General features: G+C 43.9%; 1 protein-coding gene across 5 annotated transcripts in view; it reads right to left on the bottom strand.

Moving 5' to 3' along the window:
• si:dkeyp-72e1.9 (syntaxin-binding protein 4) overlaps positions 1-25,599 on the bottom strand; it is a 130,794-nt gene that overhangs the window by 21,147 nt on the left and 84,048 nt on the right. For 4 of the 5 annotated variants that reach the window (XM_043712009.1, XM_043712006.1, XM_043712008.1 and 1 more), the window contains 11 exons: positions 23,927-24,059; positions 20,377-20,483; positions 17,457-17,607; positions 16,674-16,746; positions 13,173-13,267; positions 11,928-12,024; positions 9,719-9,846; positions 8,110-8,202; positions 6,083-6,148; positions 5,313-5,504; positions 837-956 (listed from right to left, as the gene is read on the bottom strand). In XM_043712009.1, coding sequence (XP_043567944.1) covers positions 837-956; positions 5,313-5,504; positions 6,083-6,148; positions 8,110-8,202; positions 9,719-9,846; positions 11,928-12,024; positions 13,173-13,267; positions 16,674-16,746; positions 17,457-17,607; positions 20,377-20,483; positions 23,927-24,059 — 1,255 coding nt within the window. The remainder of the gene's footprint in view (positions 1-836; positions 957-5,312; positions 5,505-6,082; positions 6,149-8,109; positions 8,203-9,718; positions 9,847-11,927; positions 12,025-13,172; positions 13,268-16,673; positions 16,747-17,456; positions 17,608-20,376; positions 20,484-23,926; positions 24,060-25,599) is intronic. The other variant, XM_043712007.1, reaches the window with a different exon arrangement.

The raw sequence follows: 25,599 nt of genomic DNA on the forward strand, positions 1-25,599 counted from the left end.
TATGCGTTTGTGGGGTGAATTTGTACTTGCAGAGTTACATTATACTTTGCTCCAAAACTGCATGTATCCATTTAAGACTCTGCTAACTCACCTTTTAGATGAGGGAACAGTGGGAACAGTGGGCGGCACGGTGGCACTGTGGTTAGCACTGCTGCCTCACAGCGCCAGAGACCCGGGTTCAATTCCCGCCTCAGGCGACTGACTGTGTGGAGTTTGCACGTTCTCCTCGTGTCTGCGTGGGTTTCCTCCGGGTGCTCCGGTTTCTTCCCACAGTGACAAAGATGTGCAGGGCCAATTTGGCCATACTAAATTGCCCGTAGTGTTAGGTTAGGGGTATGGGTGGGTTTCGCTTCGGCGGGTTGTTGGGCCGAAGGGCCTGTTTCCACACTGTAATCTAATCTAATCTAATCTTATCGAGTCTGACACCAATTGTTACAGTTAACCTGAGAATGTAACTTTTAAAAAGAGTTTTGTGATTAACATATGAAAGAAGTGAAACTATCATGGTGACTCTAACAGATGAGAGAGTTAACAAACAATCAAGGTATTTTTCAATGTATAATTTCAGTTACATCACACTGTAAACTTTTGCTATAAATTCTCTGTCTTACAATCTTGTTCTCCACAACCACCTGATGAAGGAGCAGCGCTCCGAAATCTAGTGCTTCCAATTAAACCTGTTGGACTATAACCTGGTGTTGTGTGATTTTTAACTTTGTACACCCCAGTCCAACACCGGCATCCCCAAATCATGACATCAGGAGGTGGCAGGGACTATTAGATCATGGTTTGCTCTTGTGAAGGAAGCAATTTCAATGTTTGTACACAAAACTCACCTCAACAAAGTTCAACAGCTTCCTGTTGGAGATTTCCAGATGTTTGCGACTCAGCTCAGATGCTTGCAGTTGGCTTTTGGTGCTGGACAGTCTTTCCCACAGACCCTGATTATCTTCCTGCTAAAGAGGAAAATTCGAGTGAATCCTTAGAATTCCCCCATGGTAGGCTACTTCAAAAAATACGGAGGTTTGGCATTGAGGGTGAGTTGGAGGTTTGGATTAGGAGTTGGCTGGCTGGAAGAAGACAGAAGGTAGTAGTTGATGGTAAAGGTTCATCTTGGAGTGCCGTCACTAGCGGTGTTCCGCAAGGATCTGTTTTGGGACCATTGCTGTTTGTCATTTTTATAAATGACCTGGAGGAGGGGCTAGAAGGTTGGGTGAGCAAGTTTGCGGATGATACGAAAATCTGTGGAGTTGTTGACAGTGAGGAAGGATGTATCAGTTTACAGCGGGATATAGATAAGTTGCAGTGCTGGGCAGAAAGGTGGCAAATGGAATTCAATGTAGCTAAGTGTGAGGTGATTCACTTTGGGAAGAATAACAAAAAGAGGGGGTACTGGGCTAATGGTCGGATACCTGCTAGTGTGGATGAGCAGAGGGATCTTGATGTCCATGTACACAGATCTCTGAAAGTTGCCACCCAGGTAAATAGTGCGGTGAAGAAGACATATGGCGTACTGGCTTTTATTGGTAGAGGAATTGAGTTCCGGAGTCCTGAGGTCATGATGCAGTTGTATAAGACTCTGGTACGACCGCATGAGTGGGCATAGCTTTAAATTAAGGGGTGGTAGGTAAAGGGCAGATGTTAGGGGTAGGTTCTTTACTCAGTGAGTCGTGAGTTCATGGAATGCCCTGCAGTAGCAGTGGTGGACTCTCCCTCTTTATGGGCATTTAAGCGGGCATTGGATAGGCATATGGAGGATAGTGGGCTAGTGTAGGTTAGGTGGGCTTGGATCGGCGTAACATCGAGGGCCAAAGGGCCTGTACTGCGTTGTATTCTTCTATGTTCTAGTATTAAGGCAGTAGGAGTATTCTAAAGAGAGAAATCAGGAGGGCAAAAAGGGGACATGAGATAGCTTTGGCAAATAAAATTAAGGAGAATCCAAAGGGTTTTTGCAAATACATTAAGGACAAAAGGATAACTAGGGAGAGAATAGGCGACCTTTGTGTGGAGCTGCAGGAGATGGGGGAGATACTAAACGAGTATTTTGCATCAGTATTTACTGTGGAAAAGAACATGGAAGATATAGAATGTAGGGAAATAGACAGTGATATCTTGAAAAATGTCCATATTACAGAGGAGGAAGTGCTGGATGTCTTGAAACGCGCAAAAGTGAATAAATCCCCAGGACCTGATCAGGTGTACCCTAGAACTCAGTGGGAAGCTAGGGAGGTGATTGCTGGGCCTCTTGCTGAGATATTTGTATCATCGATAGTCACTGAAGACTGGAGATTGGCTAACGTGGTGCCACTGTTTAAGAAAGGTGGTAAGAACAAGCCAGGGACCTATAGACCAGTGAGCCTAACGTTGGTTGTGGGCAAGTTGTTGGAGGGAATCCTGAGGGACAGGACGTACATGCATTTGAAAAGGCAAGGACTGATTCGGGATAGTCAACATGGCTTAATGTGTAGGAAATCATGTCTCACAAACTTGATTGAGTTTTTTGAAGAAGTAACAAAGAGGACTGATGAGGGCAGAACAGCAGATGTGATCTATATGGACTTCAGTCAGGTATTTGACAAGGCTCCCCATGGGAGACTGATTAGCAAGGTTAGATCTCATGGAATACAGGGAGAACTAGCCATTTGGATACAGAACTGGCTCAAAAGTAGAAGACCTTTGGTGGTGGAGGGTTGTTTTTCAGCTGGAGGCCTGTGACCAGTGGAGTGCCACAAGGATGGGTGCTGGGTCCACTACTTTTCGTCATTTATATAAATGATTTGGATGTGAGCATAAGAGGTACAGTTAGTAAGTTTGCAGATGACACCAAAATTGGAGGTTTTATTGGTCAGAGTATTGAGTACAGGAGTTGGGAGGTCATGTTGTGGCTGTACAGGACATTGGTTAGGCCACTGTTGGAATATTGCGTGCAATTCTGGTCTCCTTCCTATCGGAAAAATGTTGTGAAACTTGAAAGGGTTCAGAAAAGATTTACAAGGATGTTGCCAGGGTTGGTGGCTTTGAGCTGTAGGGAGAGGTTAAATAGGCTGGGGCTGTTTTCCCTGGAGTGTCGGCGGCTGAGGGGTGACCTTATAGATGTTTATAAAATTATGAGGGGTGTGGATAGGGTAAATAGACAAAGTCTTTTCCCTGGGGTGGGGGACCCCTGAACTAGAGGACATAGGTTTAGGGTGAGAGGGGAAAGATATAAATGAGAATCTCAGAGGCAACGTTTTCACTCAGAGGGTGGTGCGTGTATGGAATGAGCTGCCAGAGGAAATGGTGGAAGCTGGTCCAATTGCAATATTTAAAAGGCATCTGGATGGGTATATGAATAGGAAGGATTTGGAGGGATATGGGCCAGGTGCTGGCAGGTGGGACTAGATTCGGTTGGGATATTTGGTTGGCATGGATGGGTTGGACCGAAGGGTCTATTTTCATGCTGTACATCTCTATGACTCTATAAATGTCAGCATCAGGGGAACTGGCAAACGTCTGGCATTTCAGCGAGATGGATTTGCAAAGTGACAAGTGAATGTGGTAATGGTAAGGCTGCCTGTTATACTGTGGCTAACTTGCGTGGCCGATGGATACTGTCTGGGAGGTCAGAGTAACTCCCTTGCACTCTTCAAAGCTATAGGTTCCTTTGCACCCAGCAATGAATGGAGCCTTGGTTTGGTTTCATATTTCATTATTATCTCAAAGTGCAATCATTTCTATTTCATTTAATCTTGCAAAACAAACTGCACGTTTGTTGAATAAACCCACAAAATTAGGAATGTTGATCCTTGTGAGTCAGAATTCAACAATAGAATCATAGAATCTCTACTGTGTGGAGACAGGCCTTTCAGCCCATTGAGTCCACACCGACCCTCCAGAGAGCTTCCCACCCTGACTCACACCCCCACACTATCCCTATAACCCTGCATTTCCCATGGCTAATCCACCTAGCCTGCACATCCCTGAACACTATGGGCCATTTCCTATTGTCAATTCACCCTGACCTGCACATCTTAGGACTGTGGGAGGAAACTGGAGCGCCCAGAGGAAACCCACACAGACAGTCGCCCGAGGATAGAATTGAACCCACGTCCCTGTGAGGCAGCAGGGCTAAGCACTGGGTCTCCATGCCACCCACAGTCAAAGATCAACTGATTTACTTTACAATGGTCACTAATACTCTTTTAGATACTATTGAGTCAAACCCCGTTATGAGACAACTCTGAAGCAGGTGGGACTTCAATCAGGGCCTCCTGACTCAGAGGTATGGACATTATCACTGCACCAGAAAAGCCTCAGTAATGTGCATCTCAAAACAGAAGCTATCACCTCTATGGTAATGGATTGATATTGTCTCCAGACTCAGGCAATCCCATCTCACAAACCAACTGGGGAGACTAGAAGCTGCAGAAGGATGTGTCATGCACGTCATGCAAAGGATATCGCAAGCTCCTTCATCACCTTGGTAACGGATATTGTTGCCCAGTAGGACATCCATTAGCCTGGACTCCAGTCCCAGTAAAATAGCTGGGTGAATGAAGCTCACCTTCCCATTTATTTTATAAAATTCATTCGCAGGATGTGGGCATCGCTGGCTGGGCCAGCGTTTATTGCCCATCCCTAATTACCCAGAGGACAGTTACGAGTCAACACCATTGCTCTGGCGAAAGTGAGGACCGCAGATGCTGGAGATCAGAGTCGAGAGTGTGGTGCTGGAAAAGCACAGCAGGTCAGGCAGTGTCCGAGAAGCAGGAGAGTCGACATTTCGGGTAAAAGCCCTTCATCAGGAATGAAGCTGTGAGCTGAGGGGGTGTTTCATCAGGAATGTGGAGGGGAAAGAGGGTTGAGAGATAAATGGGGGTGGGGGGGGGGGGAAGGTAGCTGAGAGTGCAATAGGTAGATGGAGGTGGGGTAAAGGTGCTAGGTCGGAGGGGAGGGTGGAGCAGATAGTTGGGACAGGTAGGACAGGCCATGAAGGCAGAACCGAGTAGGAAGGTTGGAACTGGGATAAGGTGGGGGAAGGAAAATGAGGAAACTGGTGAAATCCCCATTGATGCCCGTTGCTGTGGGTCTTGAGTCACACGTAGGCCAGAGCAGCTAGGGACATAGTCTCCTTCACTGACGGATGTTAGTGAACCAGATGGGGTTTCCCCCAACCCAATCATTAATTCCAGATTTTGATTTCACACTGAACCATAGTAGGATTTGAACTTAGGCCCCTGCATTAAGCATTACCTGCATTGCTGAATTAACAGACTGGTAATATTGCTACCAGGCCATATGTTTTACACCACAGCATTCAGTACATCACCCACCTTGCTGAACTCTGCAGAACGACATTGTGCCTTTCCTTCCAGCTGGGTTCTGAGGTCCAGGATCTCGGCCTCCAGGAGACGCACAGCCTCCTCATAGTCCTGCTCAGCAGAGTGGGCTCCACGCTGGGCTGCTCTGCTCATGCGCAGCTTGTTCTGCAGCATCCTGTTTTCCGCAGCAGCGGCTGTGGCTTTCTGTGGGATCCGGAAGCAGAGAGTCAGGCTGCTGGGGGTCGAAGCTAAACAAGCAGCGCACCGTTTCAGGGATGGGCGGTGATGTTCACCCTTACATTCTGGACAGAGCACAGACAGGGAACCGGGCTGGCAACGTGGTGAGCCACTTGCAGTTCAATTCCCTGCCTTGTTCCCAGAACCTCCCCCCCACAGAATGAAGGCCGCCAGCATTCTCAAAGATCCATCCCACCCTGGCAATGTTTTTCTACAACCTCTACCATCAGGGAGAAGGTACAGAAGCCTGAACACACACACCAGCCGGTTTCGAAACAGTTTCTACCCTACTGCTGTTAGAATACTGAATGGACTCTCAAACTCTTAACATCCACCTGTACCTGTGTTTTTGTTTTTGCCGCTGCTTACCTATTATTTACTATCTATGCTACTTAACTCTGTGATCTGCCTGTATTGCTCACAAGGCAAAGCTTTTCACTGTGCCTCGGTACACGGGACAATAAATTCAATTCAATTCAATTCAATTCAAATCAATTCAGTTCAATGCTTAATGTTGCATTGTCCCAGCAGGAGGCCACACTGACCTGATTGATCTGTTGCAGATCCTCTTCCAGCGCTCTCTTGTCCTTTTCCATCTCCCTGATAACAGCCTGTGATTGCAAGAAAGGACTTTAAGGGTCAGAGGTCCTGAATTGTTGCTCCAGATATTGAACTATCTACTGATGGATGAATGAACAGGTTTAAGCTCCAACAAACCCTGAGCTGTATGTAACAGAACCTGTGACACAGGGAGAAGGAGAACAGGGGTTTTCCCTGCATCTTGGTCATAGAGTCACACAGCACAGAAACAGACCCTTTGGTCCAACCTGTCCATACCCATCATTATCTCAAACTAAACAAATCCCACCTGCCTACACTTATCCCTCCAAGCATTTCTTATTTATGTATTTATCTAAATGTATTTTAAATGTTGCAACTATAACCACATCCACTACTTCCACTCTCTGTGTAAAAATGTTGCCCCTCATGTCTTTTTTAAAAGTTTTCTCCTTTCACCTTAAAAATATGCCCCCCAAGTCTAGAAATACCCCACTCTAGGGAAAATACACCTGCCCTTCAGCTTATCTATGTCCCTCACGATTTTATAAATCTCCATAAGGCCACCCCTTTACCTCGTATGGTCCAGTGAAAACTGTCCCAACCTATCCAGCCTCCCCATATAACTCAAGCCTTCCGTTCCCAGTCACTTGTTATCTCTCATAAAGTAGATTAAAGTGGATAATCTGGGTATTTAACTCATGGCTGTCTGGAATATTTCGCTGTATCCAATTAGTTGATGTATTTCCCCAGAATGAGTTCAAAATCTCATAGTTGTGAAATGGTCTATTGATCATGAAAGGCAAATTCTTACATTATTTAAATTGTTTCATGGTCTCTGTTTTAAATTTTGTAATTCCAAACTTCCTGAATTACAGATAAAATCCACCAGCAACCATGGTGAGATTTGAACCTATGTGTCATAGAATTCCTACAGTGTGGAAGCAGACCATTTAACCCATACAGACTGTCCAAAGAGCATCCCACCGAGACCCACCCTATACTGCAGGATTTTCCCATGGTTAACCCACCTAGCCTGCACATCCCTGGACAGTTTAGTTTGGCCAATCAACCTAACCTGCATATTATTTGACTGTGGGAGGAAACCAGAGCATCCGGAAGAAACCCACGCAGACATGGGGAAAATGTGCAAACTCCACACAGACAGTCGTCCAAGGCTGGAATCGAACCTGGGTCCCTGGCGCTATGAGGCAGCAGTGCTAACCACTGAGCCACTGAACTGCCCCAGAACATGAACCTAGGCCTCTGGATTACTAGTCCAGTGGCATTGAACAGCATGAGAGGATTGATTTTAAACCACCCTCACCCAGTAGAGACCAGTCAGAGTGAGCAGTTAAAAAGGAATAAGTTAATCATCTGCTCAAATACTGACGTCACAATCTTCCCAGTGAGGCAGTGGGAGGGGGATTAAGAGTGGGACTGTAACAGTTCATAAAGAGGAAGGACAAATACTATGATGTAAGAAGGGGGCTGCAAAGAAATTTCAATAAATGGAAATGCCACGGGAAAAGTAAAATCGCAAATAGCAATCAATGCCATGCAAACTTTAGATTATCCATCTCCATGACTCTGTGATTGTAGATCCCTTTTAATACAGATTTGAATCAGACAACCACAATTGATCACAATTGTGATCAGATTATTACGCTGATTAACATTGTCTGAATCATGTAACAATAATCCCTTCTTAATATAGACTGACTGTAAGATTTTCTGAGTAATTAGTCATTCACAGCCTTCTGTGTTTATCATAAACATTATCGCCTTCTTATGAACATGAATAAGTTCATGGTATGCAGGGACACGCTTCTACACACTTTTATGTACTGACGAAAATCAGTAAGTGAGATAAACGTAGCATTCAAACACAATATTAAGAGTCATAACTAATGCAAGACCTTTCACCAAACTAATCGTGCTTGCTGAAGTCAAACAGTTTAACAACAGGATATTAAATATCATCATACCACATCCTCTGCAAAATAGACCTCACCTTCAATTTCTTAATCTCCTGACGTAGTTCAGTTACTTCTGACTGTAGGTGGTCTATGTTCTCAGAGTCGTGGAAGGTATTGGAACTAAAGATCTAAAATTTAGAGAGCAAAGGAGGAAAACTGTAAAAAAACATTGTCTTATTCCAAAGTTCAAGAATTAAGCTCTGGCCTGCCATCCCTGGTGACCGGAAGACTGTAAGAATTAAGTGTAGGTCTTTCAATAGGATTGTGGCTGATCTGACATTCCTCACGTCCACAGTCCTGCCCTTTCCCTGTAACCCTTGATTCCCTGACTGATCAAGAATATATCTATCTCCACCTTAAGGACTCTGCCCTCACAGCTCTCTGGGGCAAGGCGTTCCAAAGACTCATAACTCTCTTAGAGAAGAAATGCCTCCTCATCTCCCTCTTAAATTGGTGCCCGTTTTGTTCTGAAACTGTGCCCTCTGGTCTCAGACTCTCCATGAGGGGAAACATTCTCTCAGCATTTATTCTGTCAAGCCCTGTATATTTTTTAATCAAATCACCTCTCATTTTTCTAAATTTCAGTGAGTAGAGTTCCAAGCTGTTTAGCCTTTGCCCCTAAGATTATCCCTCCATTCCAGGGATCATCCGAGTGAACCTTCTCTGAACTGCCTCCAATGAAACAATATCTTCAATGAAACAATAAGGGGGAGTAAACATGCTGACAGGACTCCAAATCCAGACTCCCCAGCACCTTGTACAGTTGCAGTAAGACATCCCTACTCTTGTAGAAATAAGGGCCCACATTCCATTACAATTCCTGACTACCTGCTGCTTTTTGTGTTTCGTGCACAAATGTCCCCAAGTTCCTGGTAGCTTTCTGCAGTTATGTCCCCATTTAAATTGTTCTTCTGTTCTCCCTTCCAAAATGAATCACTTCACATTTTCTCACATTATATTCTAGGTGCCAACATTTTGCCCACTTCCTTAACCTATCAATATCTCTCTGTTACTGTTTGTATCACCTTTGCAGAAAATGTGGCGCTGGAAAAGCGCAGCAGGTCAGGCAGCATCCAAGGAGCAGGAGAATTAACATTTCGGGCATGAGCCCTTCTTCCTGAAGAAGGACTTATGCCCGAAACGTTGATTCTCCTGCTCCTTGGATGCCATCTGACCTGCTGCGCTTTTCCAGCAACACATTTTCAGCTCTGATCTCCAGCATCTGCAGTCCTCACTTTCTCCTGTATCTCCTTTGCAACTTGATTTGGAGATGCCAGTGTTGGACTCAGTTAAAAATCACACAACACCAGGTTATAGTCCAACAGGTTTAATTGGAAGCACACTAGCTTTTGGACTGTAACCTGGTGTTGTGTGACTTTTACCTTTGCAACTTGGTTTTCTAGCTTTTTTTGTGTTTGGTGAGTGTTGAATTCAAACTTTCCTTGAATTAAATGATAAGAACTACAATGATACCAAAGTGCACAAGCGAGTAATAGGTGCTACCGGAGACATGAGGACAGGTGGTAACATATGGTCAAAGAGGTAGGTTTGAACCAGCATCTTTAAAGGGGAGAGAGTGGAGGTAAGGTTTCGAGAGGGATTTCCAGAGTTTGACATCTAGACTGGTGAAGGTACCTGTCTTACCGGGGATTGGAAAGCTGTTGTATCCAGAAGGTTTGCAATTTCATGAGGAGAAAACATCAGGGGGCTTTGACTTAGGCCAACATCCTCCAGCTCCTGTGGCAAGGTTATTCTCGCTGCCTGCACAAAATCTACAAAGTTCACTCAATGTTATTGCTCAGCCAAATACTTCTTTACCAACCAGCAACTCCGTCAGTAGAAGTCAAATTGCAAACTTGTCAGAAAATGCAGCTTCTTCTCTGTCCTTGTAGTGGCTGAGACCCCCAAGGCCTGGCCTCAGCTCCTCCCACCACAAGGGGGTTGGAGTGAGAGTTTTACTCCTCTCCCCCACTTTGATATCACTTAATTCATCTGGTTTACAGTGTAATCACATGTGTTTGTGTGCCTGGGAGAGTGTGCACGAGTGTGTGCGAGAATATGTGCACATGTAGTGCTCCCTCTGTTTGTGTGTTTGTGTGTATGCGCACATGTGTGTGTTTGTGTGCACATGTGCACGTGCATGTTTGTATGTCTGTGTGTGTCTATGTGTCAGCTTGTGCTTGTCTGTATTTGGATGTGTGTATGCACGTCTGTATTTGTGTGCATGTGTAAATGCATTATGCATGCATATCTGTGTGTGTGCTTGCATGTTTGTGTGTGTGTGTGTGTGCGCACGCACATGTATCTGTGTATGTATCCGTCTGTGTGTATGCGTCCAAGTGTATGTCTATATGTATGTGTGTCTGTGGTATGCATCTGTGTGTTTGGGGTTGGGGTAGTGGAAGACAGCAGAATATGGGTAGCAGAGAAACAGGGAAGATGTGTTGTATATTAGATTAGATTAGATTACTTACAGTGTGATGCACATGTATCTGTGTATGTGTCCAACTGTGTGTATGCGTCCATGTGTATGTCTATATGTATGTGTGTCTGTGGTATGCATCTGTGTGTGTGCTTGCATGTGTGTGTTTGGGGTTGGGGTAGTGGAAGACAGCAGAATATGGGTAGCAGAGAAACAGGGAAGATGTGTTGTGTCTTGTAGTAACTTACATGTGGTGGATAGGGGCTAGGATTTGCATGATTATCAGCTGGCAACAAAGTGAGGAAGAGGTAAATCATGTTTGAGAAGTAAGGGCCATTCTCCCATATTCAGCCCATTTCAGGAAGCCTCGTGACAAAGAATTAAACTGGGGCTAATGTTTACCCACTTTTAAAACATTTCTTCACAGATTACAAGCACACATCTCCCAGCTCATCAGCCACAGTTTTTGTACGTGTTGGAGCAAAAGTGAAGGAAACACAATTACTTTAAACTATCGATTACTGCTACAGTCCTGCTCACTTTAATGGCATACGGATTAAAATCCAGTTTCTGAGCTCTCCTGATGGCATTTTCCACTCTGTAAAACTATGACAGGGATTACATAAATTTGGGAATTAGACAATCCAATACCCTTCAATCCTTCATTGATTTTTCTCTTTTGCAAAATTAATACTGCCGTGTGACAAGATTAGAATTGAGGATATGGGACTGGAGGGAGTTATGTCACAATCATGCAATGAGTGAAACGGGTCCTATATATGCATGGACAGGACTGATTAGCTTGTTCCCTCATCATAAAGTAAATTTAATACTATCCCGACGCATAGTTTATTTATACAAAGGAATGAATGGGCATATTTCAACACTGTACCTATCTCATTGCAATATGACAAGGCTGGAAGGGCACAGAGCTGAAATTGGACTGGAACTAGAGGCTGTTAACATTGAGCAGGGGAGACTTGCCTCTTTCTGGGCATGATCTGGCCAAGTACATTTTAAACCATTTTAAAAGGTGATTTCAGCCCCTTTGAGGTGGGAAGATGGCTTTCCCTCTACCTCACTCTCTCCTTTCCTGCACTTTGAGATAGCAAACTACAATTGAGCAGGCCAGGAGGCAAAACTTAAATGCTGTGGAGACACAATTCTTATTATTTCTTATAATTTTTTGGGATGTGGTCGGTATTTATTGCCTCTCCTTAATTACTCAGGAGAAGGAGGGAAGGATTCCCTTACCTTTGCAGCCTGTGTGGTTAAGATCAGATGCACACACAATGCTGTTAACTAGGGGAGTGGGAATTAATCAATCCACACAGATAACAGCTACAGAAACGTCTGCCTCACCTTCCCCACAGCAGTGCAAAAGTGGAGAATGCTACCAAACACCCATTTTAATTTCAAGTCCATCATTACCTCCAAAGGCCACAGTTCCCTGTGAGTCATTTGTGAGACTGTGCCTCAGTTTCCTCGTTCGTTCTTCTGTGACATGTAGACCGAGATACTTTAGTGCCTACCACAGAGACCAGACCATAACAGTCAAAATTACAGCAAGGGAGTAGTCTTATGGATAACATGTACTTAGCAGAACCTGAAGCAGAGCATAAACTGCATGCAATATGGTACAAGTGTACATAGAGTTTACAGCACAGATAAACCATTTAAACCAATCAGTCTATGTCATTGCTTAAGCTCCACATTAATGCTTCTGTCACCTTACTTCATCTAACCCTATCAGCGTATACTCAAATCCAGGTCGCACTTATCCTTAATGTGGTTCACCTTGCAGACTTCATGTGGTGGCAAGTTCTACATTCTAGCGACTTGCCTGTGGAAAGAAAATTCCTCTGAATTATTGAATAGAATCCCTACAGTGTGGAAACAGGCCATTGGGCCCAACAAGTCCACACTGACGCTCTGAAGACTAACCCACCCACAACGATTCTCCTATTACTCTACATTTACCCCTGACTAATGCACCTAACCTACACATCCCTGAACACTCTGGAACAATGTAGCATGGCCAATTCACCTAACCTGCACATCTTTGGACTGTGGGAGGAAACCGGAGCACCCGAAGGAACATACGCAGACACACGGAGAACGTACAAACTCCATCCAAACAGTCACCCGAGGGTGGAATCAAACCAGGTCCCTGGGACAGTGAGGCAGCAGTGCTAACCACTGAGCCATTATTAGTTCAATAATGTATGTAAAAATAATGGGTTACGATTACTACACCTGCTTATTCAAGGCCTTGAATATTTGTTCCATTGTTTCACACATATATTTTAATAACTGCTTTTCACCACCTCTGTCTAAATACAGGTTGTTCTGCTATAATGCACATTTCGTTGACATGAATTCGCTATAACATGATTTGGGGACACGGTTTCTATAGCGCAAAGTTTTAAAGCATGTACTGGTTATAATGCGATTCTGGCCCATTAGTTTAATGTTGCCGCTATTATATGATTTTTAAAAATATAACATGGGATTGCATGAGAATGGAACTACCGCATTATAGCGGAACTGACTGCAATGAAGAAAATGTCATGCTTTTTCCCCCTGAATCCCCGATTACAAATTTGTTTGTTCACTGTAATTTCAAACATTAAGGAGCAAGATGAAATGAAAGAGACTTGGGGAAGAAGCACTTACCAACTCAAGTTTATCCACCTTTAACCGAACGTGAGGGTCCAGAGAGACTTTACGTTTGATACTGGGCACTTCTTTCTGAATGGATGGTTTGGCAGCTGTAGAGAAGGAATAGTGCATGATGGCCTGTGTCAAATTCAATGTCTTGTGGGATGTTAAAAGTTTTAAACTCTTAAACTCTGGTGGGATTTCAGATTATTCTGGATTCTACTTAAATCTAGCTTCAAGATCAGAAGCAATAGAGTCTTGGTGGATGCAGATACATCCAGTTCTCTCTCTCACATCAGCCTAACAAATAGTTGATGTCCCTTAAAAAAACACAATGCTTCCTCAAAACTGGATGCAGCACCCATGCGCAATCAGAAGGTGGTTTACCTTCCGCTGTATACTTTGGACAACCTCTTGGTATACAGAATACAACAGGCTTATATCTCGTGTTCTCAATAAACAGCTTCGCAAAAAAATACAGGTAAATTCTCCAGTTTACACTACCCAGTTTGACCTGTGGTGCCAAACAATCACGTGATCTACTGATATGTTATCACGTGTGTGCAGTTCCCTATCAGGCCTGGGAATTTCAGAACATTAAAGTCCAAAGCTACAGTAGTGAATAGAGTGGGTTCCTTCTTGATTAAATGTTTTATCAAACTCTGTCTCTTGATTAAATTTTTAAAATATAAACTGTAAATACAAAGTTACCAGGAGCACTTTTTTTATTGCAAAAGGATGGTGCTATTTTCATGCAGAGGGTGGTGAGTGTATGGAACGAGCTGCCAGAGGAAGTGTTGGAGGCTGATACAATTAGAACATTTCAAAGGCATCTGGATAAGTATATGAATAGGAAGGGTTTAGAGGGATATGGGCCAAGTGCTGGAAAATGGGACTAGTTTAGGTTAGAATATTTGGGTCTGTTTCTGTGTTGTACATCTCTAAAACTTTATGACCCAGGTTTCTGGGGCACACTAATGTCGCCTAAGTCCAAACCATCCTTATTTGAACTCTTTTTATGTATCCTGAAACCACTTCAATGTGAGGCCCTGAATGAAATCCTGTATCTTTTATTTTGTCTTAAAGTTCTTACTCAGACACATATATCCAAGCACACTTTGTTGAATCATTGAAGAGTTTGACACACAATATTTCCAACTGAATGATTTGGTATTGGAAGATCAGAGCTGTTTTTATGTTTAAGCTCATGTTGTTTGTTACAAAGTTGGGCCTGGATTCAACTTTTTTTTTCCATTCAGCACCACTAATCTCTATTATATGTGTAACCCAGTCCTTTGCTATCAGGTGTGTACCTGAAACAATTGTATTATGCAATGAAGTTAAGTTAAACTCTCCACTTAATACCACATTGGGAGCTTAAGGACAGCAAAACAGCATTTCTATTGGGATATAAGGTCCATACGATTCATGTTTCTTTGAAGGTGGGCTTCAAGAGCAAAGGAAGCTATTGCAGAATCATATAACAAGGTTCTCCTGAAAGATAACCTGAATTTCACAGGGCAGTCTGCTCAGATCTGTGACAGAAAGAGAACAGAGAGAGACAGGAAAACTCTACACTACACAAGAATGTGTGTATGAGCTTGTGTTTGGTTTGAAAAGACCCATTTCATGAAGAGTTAAAATGGGAGATGTGCTTCGTTTGAGTGAGGAAATATTGTCAGGTAAACTCTCACTATGATAGACAGCTCTGAGGTCAGATGTTGCCAGGTTGGGAAAGGAAAGTAACAGAAGGAAACCCCTGGGAACCAAGTGTCTTCAAGGACTGGTGAATGTTGTTGAACAAAGAGACCTTGGAGTGCAGGTTCATAGTTCTTTGAAAGTAGTCACAGATAGGTAGGATAGTGAAGGAGGTGTTTGGTATGCTTTCCTTTATTGGTCAGAGCATGGAGTATTGGTGTTGGGAGGTCATGTTGTGGCTGTACAGGACATTGGTTCAGCCACTTTTGGAGTATTGCATGCAATTCTGGTCTCCTTCCTATCGGAAGGATGTTGTGAAACTTGAAAGGATTCCGAAAAGATTTACAAGGATGTTGCCGGGGTTGGAGGATTTGAGCTATAGGGAGAGGCTGCATAGGCTAGGGCTGTTTTCCCTGGAGTGTCGGAGGCAGGGGAGTGACCTTATAGAGGTTTATAAAATCATGAGGGACATGGATAGGGTGAATAGACAAGGTCTTTTCCCTGGGATCATGGAGTCCAGAACTAGAGGGCATAGGTTTAGGGTAAGAGGGGAAAGATATGAAAGGGATCGAAGGGCCAACGTTTTCACGCAGAGGGTGGTACGTGTATAGAATGAGCTGCCAGAGGAAGTGGTGGAGGCTGGTATAATTACAGCATTTAAAAGGCATCTGGATGGGTATATGAATAGGAAGGGTTTGGAGGGATATGGGCCGGGTGCTGGCAAATGGGACTAGATTAGGTTAGGATATCTGCTTGGAAAGGACAAGTTGTACCAAAGGGTCTGTTTCCGTGCTGTGCATCTCTACGACTCTATGACTGAACCCAGAAGAACTGAATTGAGAGTGTGGCACTGGAAAAACACAGCAGGTCAGGCAGCATCCGAGGAGCAGGAGAGTCGACATTTTGGGCAAGAGCCCTTCATCAATTGCCCTTACCTGATGAAGGGCTTATGCCCGAAACATCAATTTTCCTGTTCCTCGGATGCTGCCTGACCTGCTGTGCTTTTCCAGCAACACACTCTTGACTCTGATTCTCCAGCATCTCACTTTCTCCCAGAAGAACTGAATGTCTACCAGAGGGATAATGTAAAGTCTAACTGTGGAACAGAAGGTTAGTGCTGGTTTTAAATGCTAAACAGGGAACGGTTTGTTCTGTAATTTACCAGTATAAGCTGCTTACAAACATATCACTGAGAAATGTTGCCCTTTGTTTGTTGCAGTGTAAATTGTAAAATTGAAATCTTGGAAAGTAATCTTTTAAGTCGGTCACAGGGAACTCAAATTTCTTTTTAAATTGGTTGGTCTCTAATAATGGTTGTGTTTTGGGCAAATGACTAACTTACTGCTTTTTAACGACCTTATCCAGCTGTTTTCTGTCGGTGGGTTCTGTTAACATTGATCCTTTGCTGTGTGGTCATAGATACAAAGATAGGTAAAGGGACAGATAGTATTGAAGAGGTGGGAAGGCTGCAGAAGGATTCCGACAGCTTAGAAAAGGAGTGGTAGATGCAGTGCAACATGGGAAAGAATAGAAGCATGGGCTATTTTCTAAACAGGAGAAAATTCAGAAGTCTGAAGTGCAAAAAGACTTGGGAGTTCTAGTCCAGGATTCTCTCAAAGTAAACTTGCAGGTTGAGTCAGGCAGTAACTAAAGTAATTTAACCACATGTTGGGTGTGGGCATGTGAGGAAGGGCTTGAGGAGGAGATATTCTTTGATATATGACTGTATTTATATCATTATTTGATTCCAAAACTATGCAAGTTACAACATCTCAGAAGGTGGGAAACTTTGTCTGTCACCCCACTGAGATTAGATACCTGAGGCAGCTAGTTGTAGTGGGCAAATGTCAGGTGACTGGAAAGGCACTGGACAGTGGTCTTCAAGTTGGGGCTGTTGAGAAAAAGACAGAGTGCATCATTAGCACAGATGTTTATAATACATTGTACAGGTAATTAATGCTGTCGGATTAGGGTACATCGCTGGTAAGTCAGCAATGTAACAGATTCATATGTCCCAGAACTAGCTAGTCATATTGATCCAGATAACATATCTATCTTCCTCAATTTTGCACCCTCTTTTCCTCAAAAGCCATTCGTTTTAGTTGAAAGGTAGAAAGACTACCCTTGTGCACAGGAAATTCATGCACAGCAAGTTCCCACAATATAATATCACAGTAAATCTGCATTTAAGTCTTTGTTGAGGGATAACTATTGAGCAGGGAGCTGGAGAGAGCACAGTGTGCTCCCCTCTCTCCTGCCAATCTTCTTTGAAATAGTAGAGGTGCCCTTTAACATCCACTCAACGCAAGGGCTAACCGTTGGTTCAACGTCACATCTGAAAGGCAGCGCCTCTGACAATGTAGCGCTCCTTGGATTGTGGGTCCAAGTGTCTGGAATGAACAGCCTCCCCCAGCCTCCTGGCACAGAAATGAGAACAGTGACAGTGAGACTAGACGGTAGTTGAAGGAACGGTAAACTGTTGAGGAGAGGAATGAGGCGAGAGACATTAAGATGAGTTTTCATGTGGATGATATACAGCCAGTGTAACTGTTTGATCATTGCTGGGTAAGTCAATATAAAAGAATACACATTTATACTGACCTTAGGTGTTCTCACATGAACCTTCATCCTACAAGAACTGTAGCCATTTCCAGTGCTTTTCTGCATTGAGTTGTCCCCATCTTGTAATGAGGCAGCAGAATGTGAAGACCCTTTGCCTGGTAAAAAGGCAATTGTTATGGTTCCTTCATTCCTTTAAATAAATTAGAAAAATTGTAAAAACTTAAGCTCATTCAATGCTCTCCTACCTGTGTCCTAACTTGCACCAAGTTGCATTCACTCACATACAAAATGGAAGGCCATTCTGCCCCTCAAACTAGCTCTGTCATTCATGGCTGATCCATTTGAGTTTCAAATTCCATTATTCCCATCTAATCCCTAAAATCTTTGATTCCCTTGTGATCATGCTGTTCCTTTAACAAGGTTATGTTGTCCTTGGATTTTGTTCAGGAGGTTATAAAGACGCAGGTTTCGAAAAGTCTAGGTTTACATAAAACATAGAACATAGAACATTACAGCGCAGTACAGGCCCTTCGGCCCTCAATGTTGCGCTGCCCTGTCATACCAATCTGAAGCCCATCCCACCTACACTATTCCATGTACGTCCATATGCCTGTCCAATGACGACTTAAATGCACTTAACCTTGGCGAATCTACTGCCATTGCAGGCAAAGCATTCCATACCCTTACTACTCTCTGAATAAAGAAACTACCTCTGACATCTGTCTTATACCTATCTCCCCTCACTTTAGAGTTGTGTCCCCTCGTGTTTGCCATCCCCATGGGTTTTAGGGCCAATTTGATCATAGCTAACAGATACTGCTTCAGGGAGAAGGCTTTCGGTTAAAAAAAAACTTGTACAATGAAAGGGGTGCAGCCAATTCTCCCAGCTCAGCTTTACTCTGGTCTGATTTGGTTTGGTTTTTTTAGCAGTCTGGTTGTTCACTGTTCAAGCTGTGAATCTGCTAGACCCAAAGAAGCAGGTCCATGCCGATCCTCCCTCTCTCTGACATCTCTCCTGTAAGACCCTGTGTTTAATTTTACCTTTGGTGCCAAGGGGTGTTTATGGGGATTGTTGCAGGAATTTGGAACAGCATCATTAAGTTGGGATAATCTGTTGGATTTTTGGATAGATTGATTTATTCTGTTCCTTTTTGTTTGTGTTTCATTTGATAATCTTGAAAATAAATTCTGTTTTGTTTAAAACTAAGTGATTGGGCCAGCTGCATCTCTCCTGGAATATCCACTGTACACCTGCTTAAAACAACCAGCATAGTTACCTCCTCCTTGTAATGTTTCGAGGGAGTCTGGCCTGGTCCATAAATAACACTCTCGCCTAACAAGAAATACCTATGTCTGCCTTAAAAATATTCAAGATGTGGAGGTGCTGGTGTTGGATCGGGGTGGACATGGTCAGGAGTCACACGATAGCAGGTTATAGTCCAACAGGTTTATTTGAAATCACAAGCTTTCGGAGCGCTGCTCCTTCATTAGATGAAGCCTTCACCTGATGAAGGAGCAGCGCTCCAAAACTTGTGATTTCAAATAAACTTATTGGACCATAACCTGCTGTCATGTGACTGCTGTGTTTAAAAGTATTCAATGGCAGGTGCTTGCTGACCTGGTTAGGTCCCGCTGTAAGGAGATTTCAATTCATAGAACTTCCTCCTCGTTTTCAACTCCCTCTATGGGTTCAGACTCCACAGCTCCAACCTCCTACACTTTCCGGGATCTCAGGTCTCCTCCAATTCTGGCATCTTCTGCATCCCCAATTTCAATTGCTCTGCAGTTATTGGCTATGCCCATGTGCCAAGCTCTGTAATTCCCTCCCTAAACCTCTCCACTTGAATAATTGAATTGAATTGAATTTATCGTCACGTGTACCGAGGTACATTGAAAAACTTTGAAGGTTAGATTAGATTAGATTTAGATATACTACAGAAAATCTGAAACAAGCACAGGGAGTGATGGAGAAACTCAGCAGGTTTGGCAGCATCCGTGGAGAGAGAGAACAAAGGGAAGGTTTGAGTCCGGTATGACTCTCCTCCCTTCATGACTCATCACATTGACTCTGTTTCTCTCTCCACAGATGCTGCCAGACCTGCTGAGTTTCTCCAGTGTGCTTGTTTTGAACAAATGAGCACATCATTTTCAGAGATTCCTGGCTGTCAGGATATTGGGAAACCTCGTCCAGACCTCTCCAAAATGATTTTTTGAACATTCACCCAAGAGTGGGGTGGTACGATGGCTCAGTGGTTAGCACTGTGCCTCAAGTGCCAGGGACCCAGGTTCAATTCCAGCCTCGGACGACTGTCTGTGTGCAGTTTGCACATTTTCCTCATGTCTGCGTGGGTTTGCTCCCACAATCCAAAGATGTGCAGGTTAGGTGAATTGGCCAGGGCAAATTGCCCATAGTGTTCAGGGAAGTGTAGGTTAGGTACATTAGTTAGGGGTAAATGTAGAGTAATAGGGTTTTATTGTTACCTTTGCCTCTGGAGCCATGACTCACCTTCTCTCAACCTTGTATAAATACCTCCCTATTTCTCCTCTTTTTTTAGCTTTGACAAAGGGTCAGTTAGACTCGAAACGTCAGTTCTTTTCTCTCCTTACAGATGCTGCCAGACCTGCTGAGATTTTCCAGCATTTTCTCTTTTGGTTAGAGTAATAGGGAAATGGGTCTGAGTGGGTTACTGTTCAGAGAGTTGGTGTAGACTTGCTGGACCAAAGGGCCTGTTTCCAAACTGGGCATTCTAATTCTAATTCTGTAGTGTAGAGCAGACAACTGCTCTAGGAGACGTCTGCTCTGAGAGATGACACCCCTGACAGCATGAGGCTGGCACTGAGCTGGTAAACTGTGTATTCAAGCTTAGAACTGGGAGGACCCACCAACATCTGACTCTGGGGTGACAGTGATATCCTTGAGGCACAGAGCTCACACACAGTGTGTGAAATAATTACTTACGGGATCGCCATTTTATTGAGGATGCTCCTAGCTTCCTCATACGTCACTCCAATCAGAGACTTCTTGTTAATTGCGACCAACTGGTCACCTGGACGGAGTCGACCATCCTTCAAACAATTGCAAGAAAATTCATTGAGAGATGGAGCAGGCAGTGATCATTCATCACTTAGACAAGAATGTACAGCATTTCAACAATAGGAGGTGATGGCCTTGTGGTATTATCAACTGGGCTGTTTATCCAGAGATCCAGGTAGTGTTCAGGGTTTGAGTCCTACCATGGCAGATGGTGGAATGTGAATTCAATGAAAATCTGGAATTAAGAGTCTAATGATGATCATGAATCAACTGTCAGGAAAAGCCCACTTGCTTCACTTATGTCCTTAGGGAAGGAAATTGCCATCCTTTTCTGGTCATGTGACTCCAGACCCACAGCAATGTGGTTGACTCTTACCTGCCCTCTGGGCAATTAGGGATGGGCAATAAATGCTGGCCTAGCCAGCGACACCCTCATCCCATGAATGAATAAAAAACAAGGTTAACCCAATTTTTCTGCGGGAACTCCACAGCTTTCCAATATAATGTATGACTTTTGAAATGTACATTTGTGGAGATCTTAGTTTGTGCTTATCAAGGTAGGAAAAGTCACTGCTGTGGAATGATCCAAATGTCGACTTTTGGAGAAACAGACATGAGCCATGCTCAACGCAACTGTCTGTGTGGAGTTTGCACATTCTCCCCGTGTCTGCGTGGATTTCCTCCCAGACTCCAAAGATGTGCAGGTTAGGTAAATTGGCTATGCTCAATTGCCCATAGTGTTAGGTGCATTAGTCAGGGGTAAATGTTGGGGAATTAGTCTGGGTGGGTTGCTCTTCAGAGGGTCAGTGTGGACTTGTTGGGCCGAAGGGCCTGTTTCCACACTCTAGGAAATCTAAAAAAAAATCTAACAAAATATCAAAATATACTTATGGTGAGGTGGCAAAAGGCACCAATACCCTTCACCAAATATGTGTCTTCTCCCAAACTCAGCAGATACACCTCCACCCTGACTGGGAGGGTTATTTTCACCTTCACACCCTGTCTCTTCTGGAGGAGTGGACATCACCACTGACAGCTGGATGGGTTCTGTACCCAGTTCCCCGGAACAGTGAGGGGAAAATCTGTCTAGAAGTCAGGTAGTCAATTCAATGCCAAAATCCTCCTCATCAAGGCCCGAAGCTCATTTGGATCCCTGTCTGGCTTCCCCAACTTTGGGAGGCATCACTGAATGATTTTCAGCCTCTCGATTTGACTTGACTTGAACCCTCATCTCCAGTGATGAAACAGCATTGCACCATCCTAGACCATCAATCCATGTTTCGCATTGATTCACCAGAATTGGATACTGTGCATACATTAGAGTCAAAGAGTCCTACACCTCAGAGACAGGCCCTTTAACCCAAACTGGTCCTTGCTGACCAAAATGTCCATCCACACTAGCCCTATTTCCCTGCACTTGGCCCATATCCTTCTAATCCTTTCCTATCCATGTATTTGTCCAATTGCCTTTTAAATGTTGTTAATGTACCTGCCTCAGCCACTTCCACTGGCAGCACATTTCATATGTGTCCCACCCTCTGTTTAAAAAGAATGCCTCTCAGATTCCTTTTTATTCTTTCCCCTCTCACCTTAAACTGCTGCCCTCTAGTCCTTGATTCCCTAACCCTGAGAAAAAGACTGAGTGCATTCACCCTATCCATGCCTCTCATGATCTTACATATCTCTATAAGGTCCCCCCTCAGTCTCCTATGCTCTAAAGAAAAAAGTCCTAGCTTTTCCAACCTCTCCCTATAACTCAGACCATTGTTGTCACCTTTCTTAAGTTCTGATTATTTCCACCACTAATGACCTTGGCATGAGTTTTGTTAAGTTGATATCTAAATTAAGTTGGGATGAAGCCTTCCCACAGCACTTGAAGGCAAGGAGCAATGAAGTGTATGAAAGGCAGATGAATCACTTTACTGAATACTGCTTCCCCCACTATTTTGGGTTTATGATTATACGAGGCAGTAAGGGTTATTTCACTAATAGGATACAATGGGTGACACGAGATTAGCTATTGGTCGTACATCTTTTCTGGTTGCTCTGTTCTGTCATGCAGAACTAAAACTGGCACCATTTCGATCAGGCATTGGCTAATGATGCTGGAGAAGTTTCTCTCTTGAGCTATTCAGAGTCTTGTTATGGACTGTGACCTGTTCAATCAGGAACAGTAGAAGGTAAGCTCCAGATGGCCGCGTTGCAGGAAGACCACTCTTTGGTTAGTTGAGGAAATGGTGGAGGCTGGTACAATTGCAACATTTAAAAGGCATCTGGATGGGTATATGAATAGGAAGGGTTTGGAGGGATATGGGCCGAGTACTGGCAGGTGGGACTAGATTGGGTTGGGATATCTGGTCAGCATGGACGGGTTGGACCAAAGGGTTTGTTTCTGTGCTCTACATCCCTACGACTCTATGACAGTCTGACACATCAAACCCCACAGACCAGCACAAAGCCACAGCTGAGAATAGAGAAAGGGAACTCATCCATCCGAGTTGGCGAGATGCTGTCACCTCATGTTGGTCAGGGCGTGGTTGTTAGTAATGGGAAAGGTCTCTATGAGTGGATTAAGGGCTAACCAGACACAGAGTAAAGATGTTGGTGTATATTCTCCATCGCAAACACTGCGTGCTTTACTATTTCAGTTACAAATGGAGACATTAGGGAAACTATTAAAATTCATCATTAACAGCTTGGTTCTATCTCACAGAACTAGACGGCATAGGCTAAAGGTGAGTGGGGAAAAATTTAAAAGGGACCTAAGGGGCAACTTTTTCATGCAGAGGATGGTACGTGGATGGAATTAGGTGCCAGAAGAAGTGGTGGAGGCTGGTACAATTACATTATTTAAAAGGCATCTGGATGGGTATATGAATAGGAAGGGTTTAGAGGGATATGGGCCAAGTGCTGGCAAATTGGACTAGATTGGGTTGGGATGTCTGGTTGGCATGGATGAGTTGGACTGAAGGGTCTGTTTCCATGCTGTACATCTCTATGACTCTATGTAGTCTGACAAATAAACCAGTTCTCAATTATGTTTTTTCCATTGGCTTCACCTCATCAAACCATTAACTAGTTCATCCTTCAGAAACCTAAAAAATACGCACACATGACCAAAGTATTCACTTGGTTTTAACACAGAGATTCATAGTCAAGGCTCCTGGTTAGGTTGCCAAGCTGAATTGCTGACCATGAAAGATGTGCTCTGTATAGAGGGGACAGTGAATCCGCGAGGGGGTGAAAAGTCTGCAACAATTGCCAAATAAAGCGTCACAGTCTAATGTTCGATTTGAACTCTAGGTGAAGGGTATAGTCAGGACTCAGGAACCAAGTTATTGCAAGGCCTGGAATGAGTGCTCAAACTTCAAGTTAGAAAACGCGAAAAATGGGAAATTGAATCTTATTTTTTTCCCGTGAGCTCAGTTTTTTTCAACTCACTGGTTCGTCACTGTCACAATTATTTCATCTTTACCTTCTGACAATCTCCTCCCAAGATGATGTCCTCCACATAGACTTTGGGTCCATCAGGCCTGTTGGATCCCCCTGTCACAGTCAGTCCAAGGCCTGCTGATTTGGTGATGGTGACGAGCTGAATTCCCTCATTGCTATAGCAACCAAGAGATAAAAAAGCACAATTTTAGAAAACAAACTGTGACATGCATTAAAATATTAAGGCTCCTCGGCGGCGGGAGAGAAAACAAAACTTGGTGGTTCATCAAAGTGGTTTTGACACTCCTACAGTGAAAGCATGAGGCAAATTCTGAGGCCCACTGTCAGGGGATTTGACACGGGCACACATTCATGTTTCATCATGGTAGGGCTGGTTTCACATTTTTCCCATTTCCACTCCCTGACAGTCTCGAAAATGTTTGTTTGATTAGGAATATTGAGTTCCCTTCACCCTCCACAGTCAAAGCAGCAACCTGCACATGTGACCTGACATGCTTCAGATGATGTAAAACCAACAACCTTCCAGAACAAAGGATGATATCTCACTCACTCCCTCTCTCTCTCTGGCACTGCTCAGACTCAGCTGAAGTCAGTGCCAAGCAATGCCATCAAATTGGGAAAATACTTTACGTAGAGACATAGAAAACAGAGGCAGGAGCAGGCCATTCGGACCTTTGAATCCTGATGAAGGGCTTATGCCCAAAACGTTGTCTCTCCTGCTGCTCGGGTGCTGCCTGACCTGCTGTGCTTTTCCCGTGCCACACTTTTTGAACCTGATCTCCAACATCTGCAGTCCTCACTTTCACCTCATCCAAATCAGTAGCCTGTTCCTGCTTTTCACCCCCATTTTCTTTGATCCCTTTAGCCCCAAGTACTGTATCCAACTCATTCAAATCATACAATGTTTTGGCCTCTGGGGTAGTGAATCCCCAGCTTCTGTGTGAAGAGGTTTGCCATCAGTTCAGTCCTAAATGGTCTACACCGTAACCTTAGGCCTAGTTCTGGACTCCGCTGTCATCAGGAATATCCTTCCTGCATCTACCCTGTCTGGTTCTGTTAGAATTTTATAGGCTTCTATGAGATAACACCTCATTCTTCAAAACTCCAGTGAATATGCCATCTCCTCACACCTCAGTCTTTCCACCTCAGGTGTCTGTCCAGTAAACATTCACCGCACTCTCTCTGTAGCAAGAGCATCCTCCCTCAGATAAGAATTCTGAAACTTCACACAATACTCCATGTGTGATCTCACCAAGGGTTTGAGCTATAAGGAGAGGCTGGAGTGTCTGGGGCTTGTTTCACTGGAGGTTGAGGGGTGACTTTATGGAGGTTTATAAAATGATGAGGAGTATAGGTAAGGTGCATGGCAAAGGCCTTTTCCCTAAGGTAGGGGAATTCTACACTGGATGGTATATTTTAGGGTGAGGGGAGAAAGATTTAAAAGGGACCCGAGGGGCGCACCTTTTTCACACAGAGGGTGGGTCCTGTGTGGAATGAGCTGCCAGAGGAAGTGGTAGATGCAGATACAGTTACAACATCTAAAAGACATTTGGACAGGACATGAATAGGAAAGGTTTAGAGGGATATGGGCCAAGTGCAGGCAAATGGGACTACCTTAGTTTGGGAAGGTTGGCAGTAGTGGATGAGTTGGACTGAAGGGTCTGTTTCAGTGCTGTATGACTTTAAGGCCCTGTA

The sequence above is a fragment of the Chiloscyllium plagiosum genome, chromosome 21, assembly GCF_004010195.1.
Source record: "Chiloscyllium plagiosum isolate BGI_BamShark_2017 chromosome 21, ASM401019v2, whole genome shotgun sequence".
NCBI lineage: Eukaryota > Metazoa > Chordata > Chondrichthyes > Orectolobiformes > Hemiscylliidae > Chiloscyllium > Chiloscyllium plagiosum.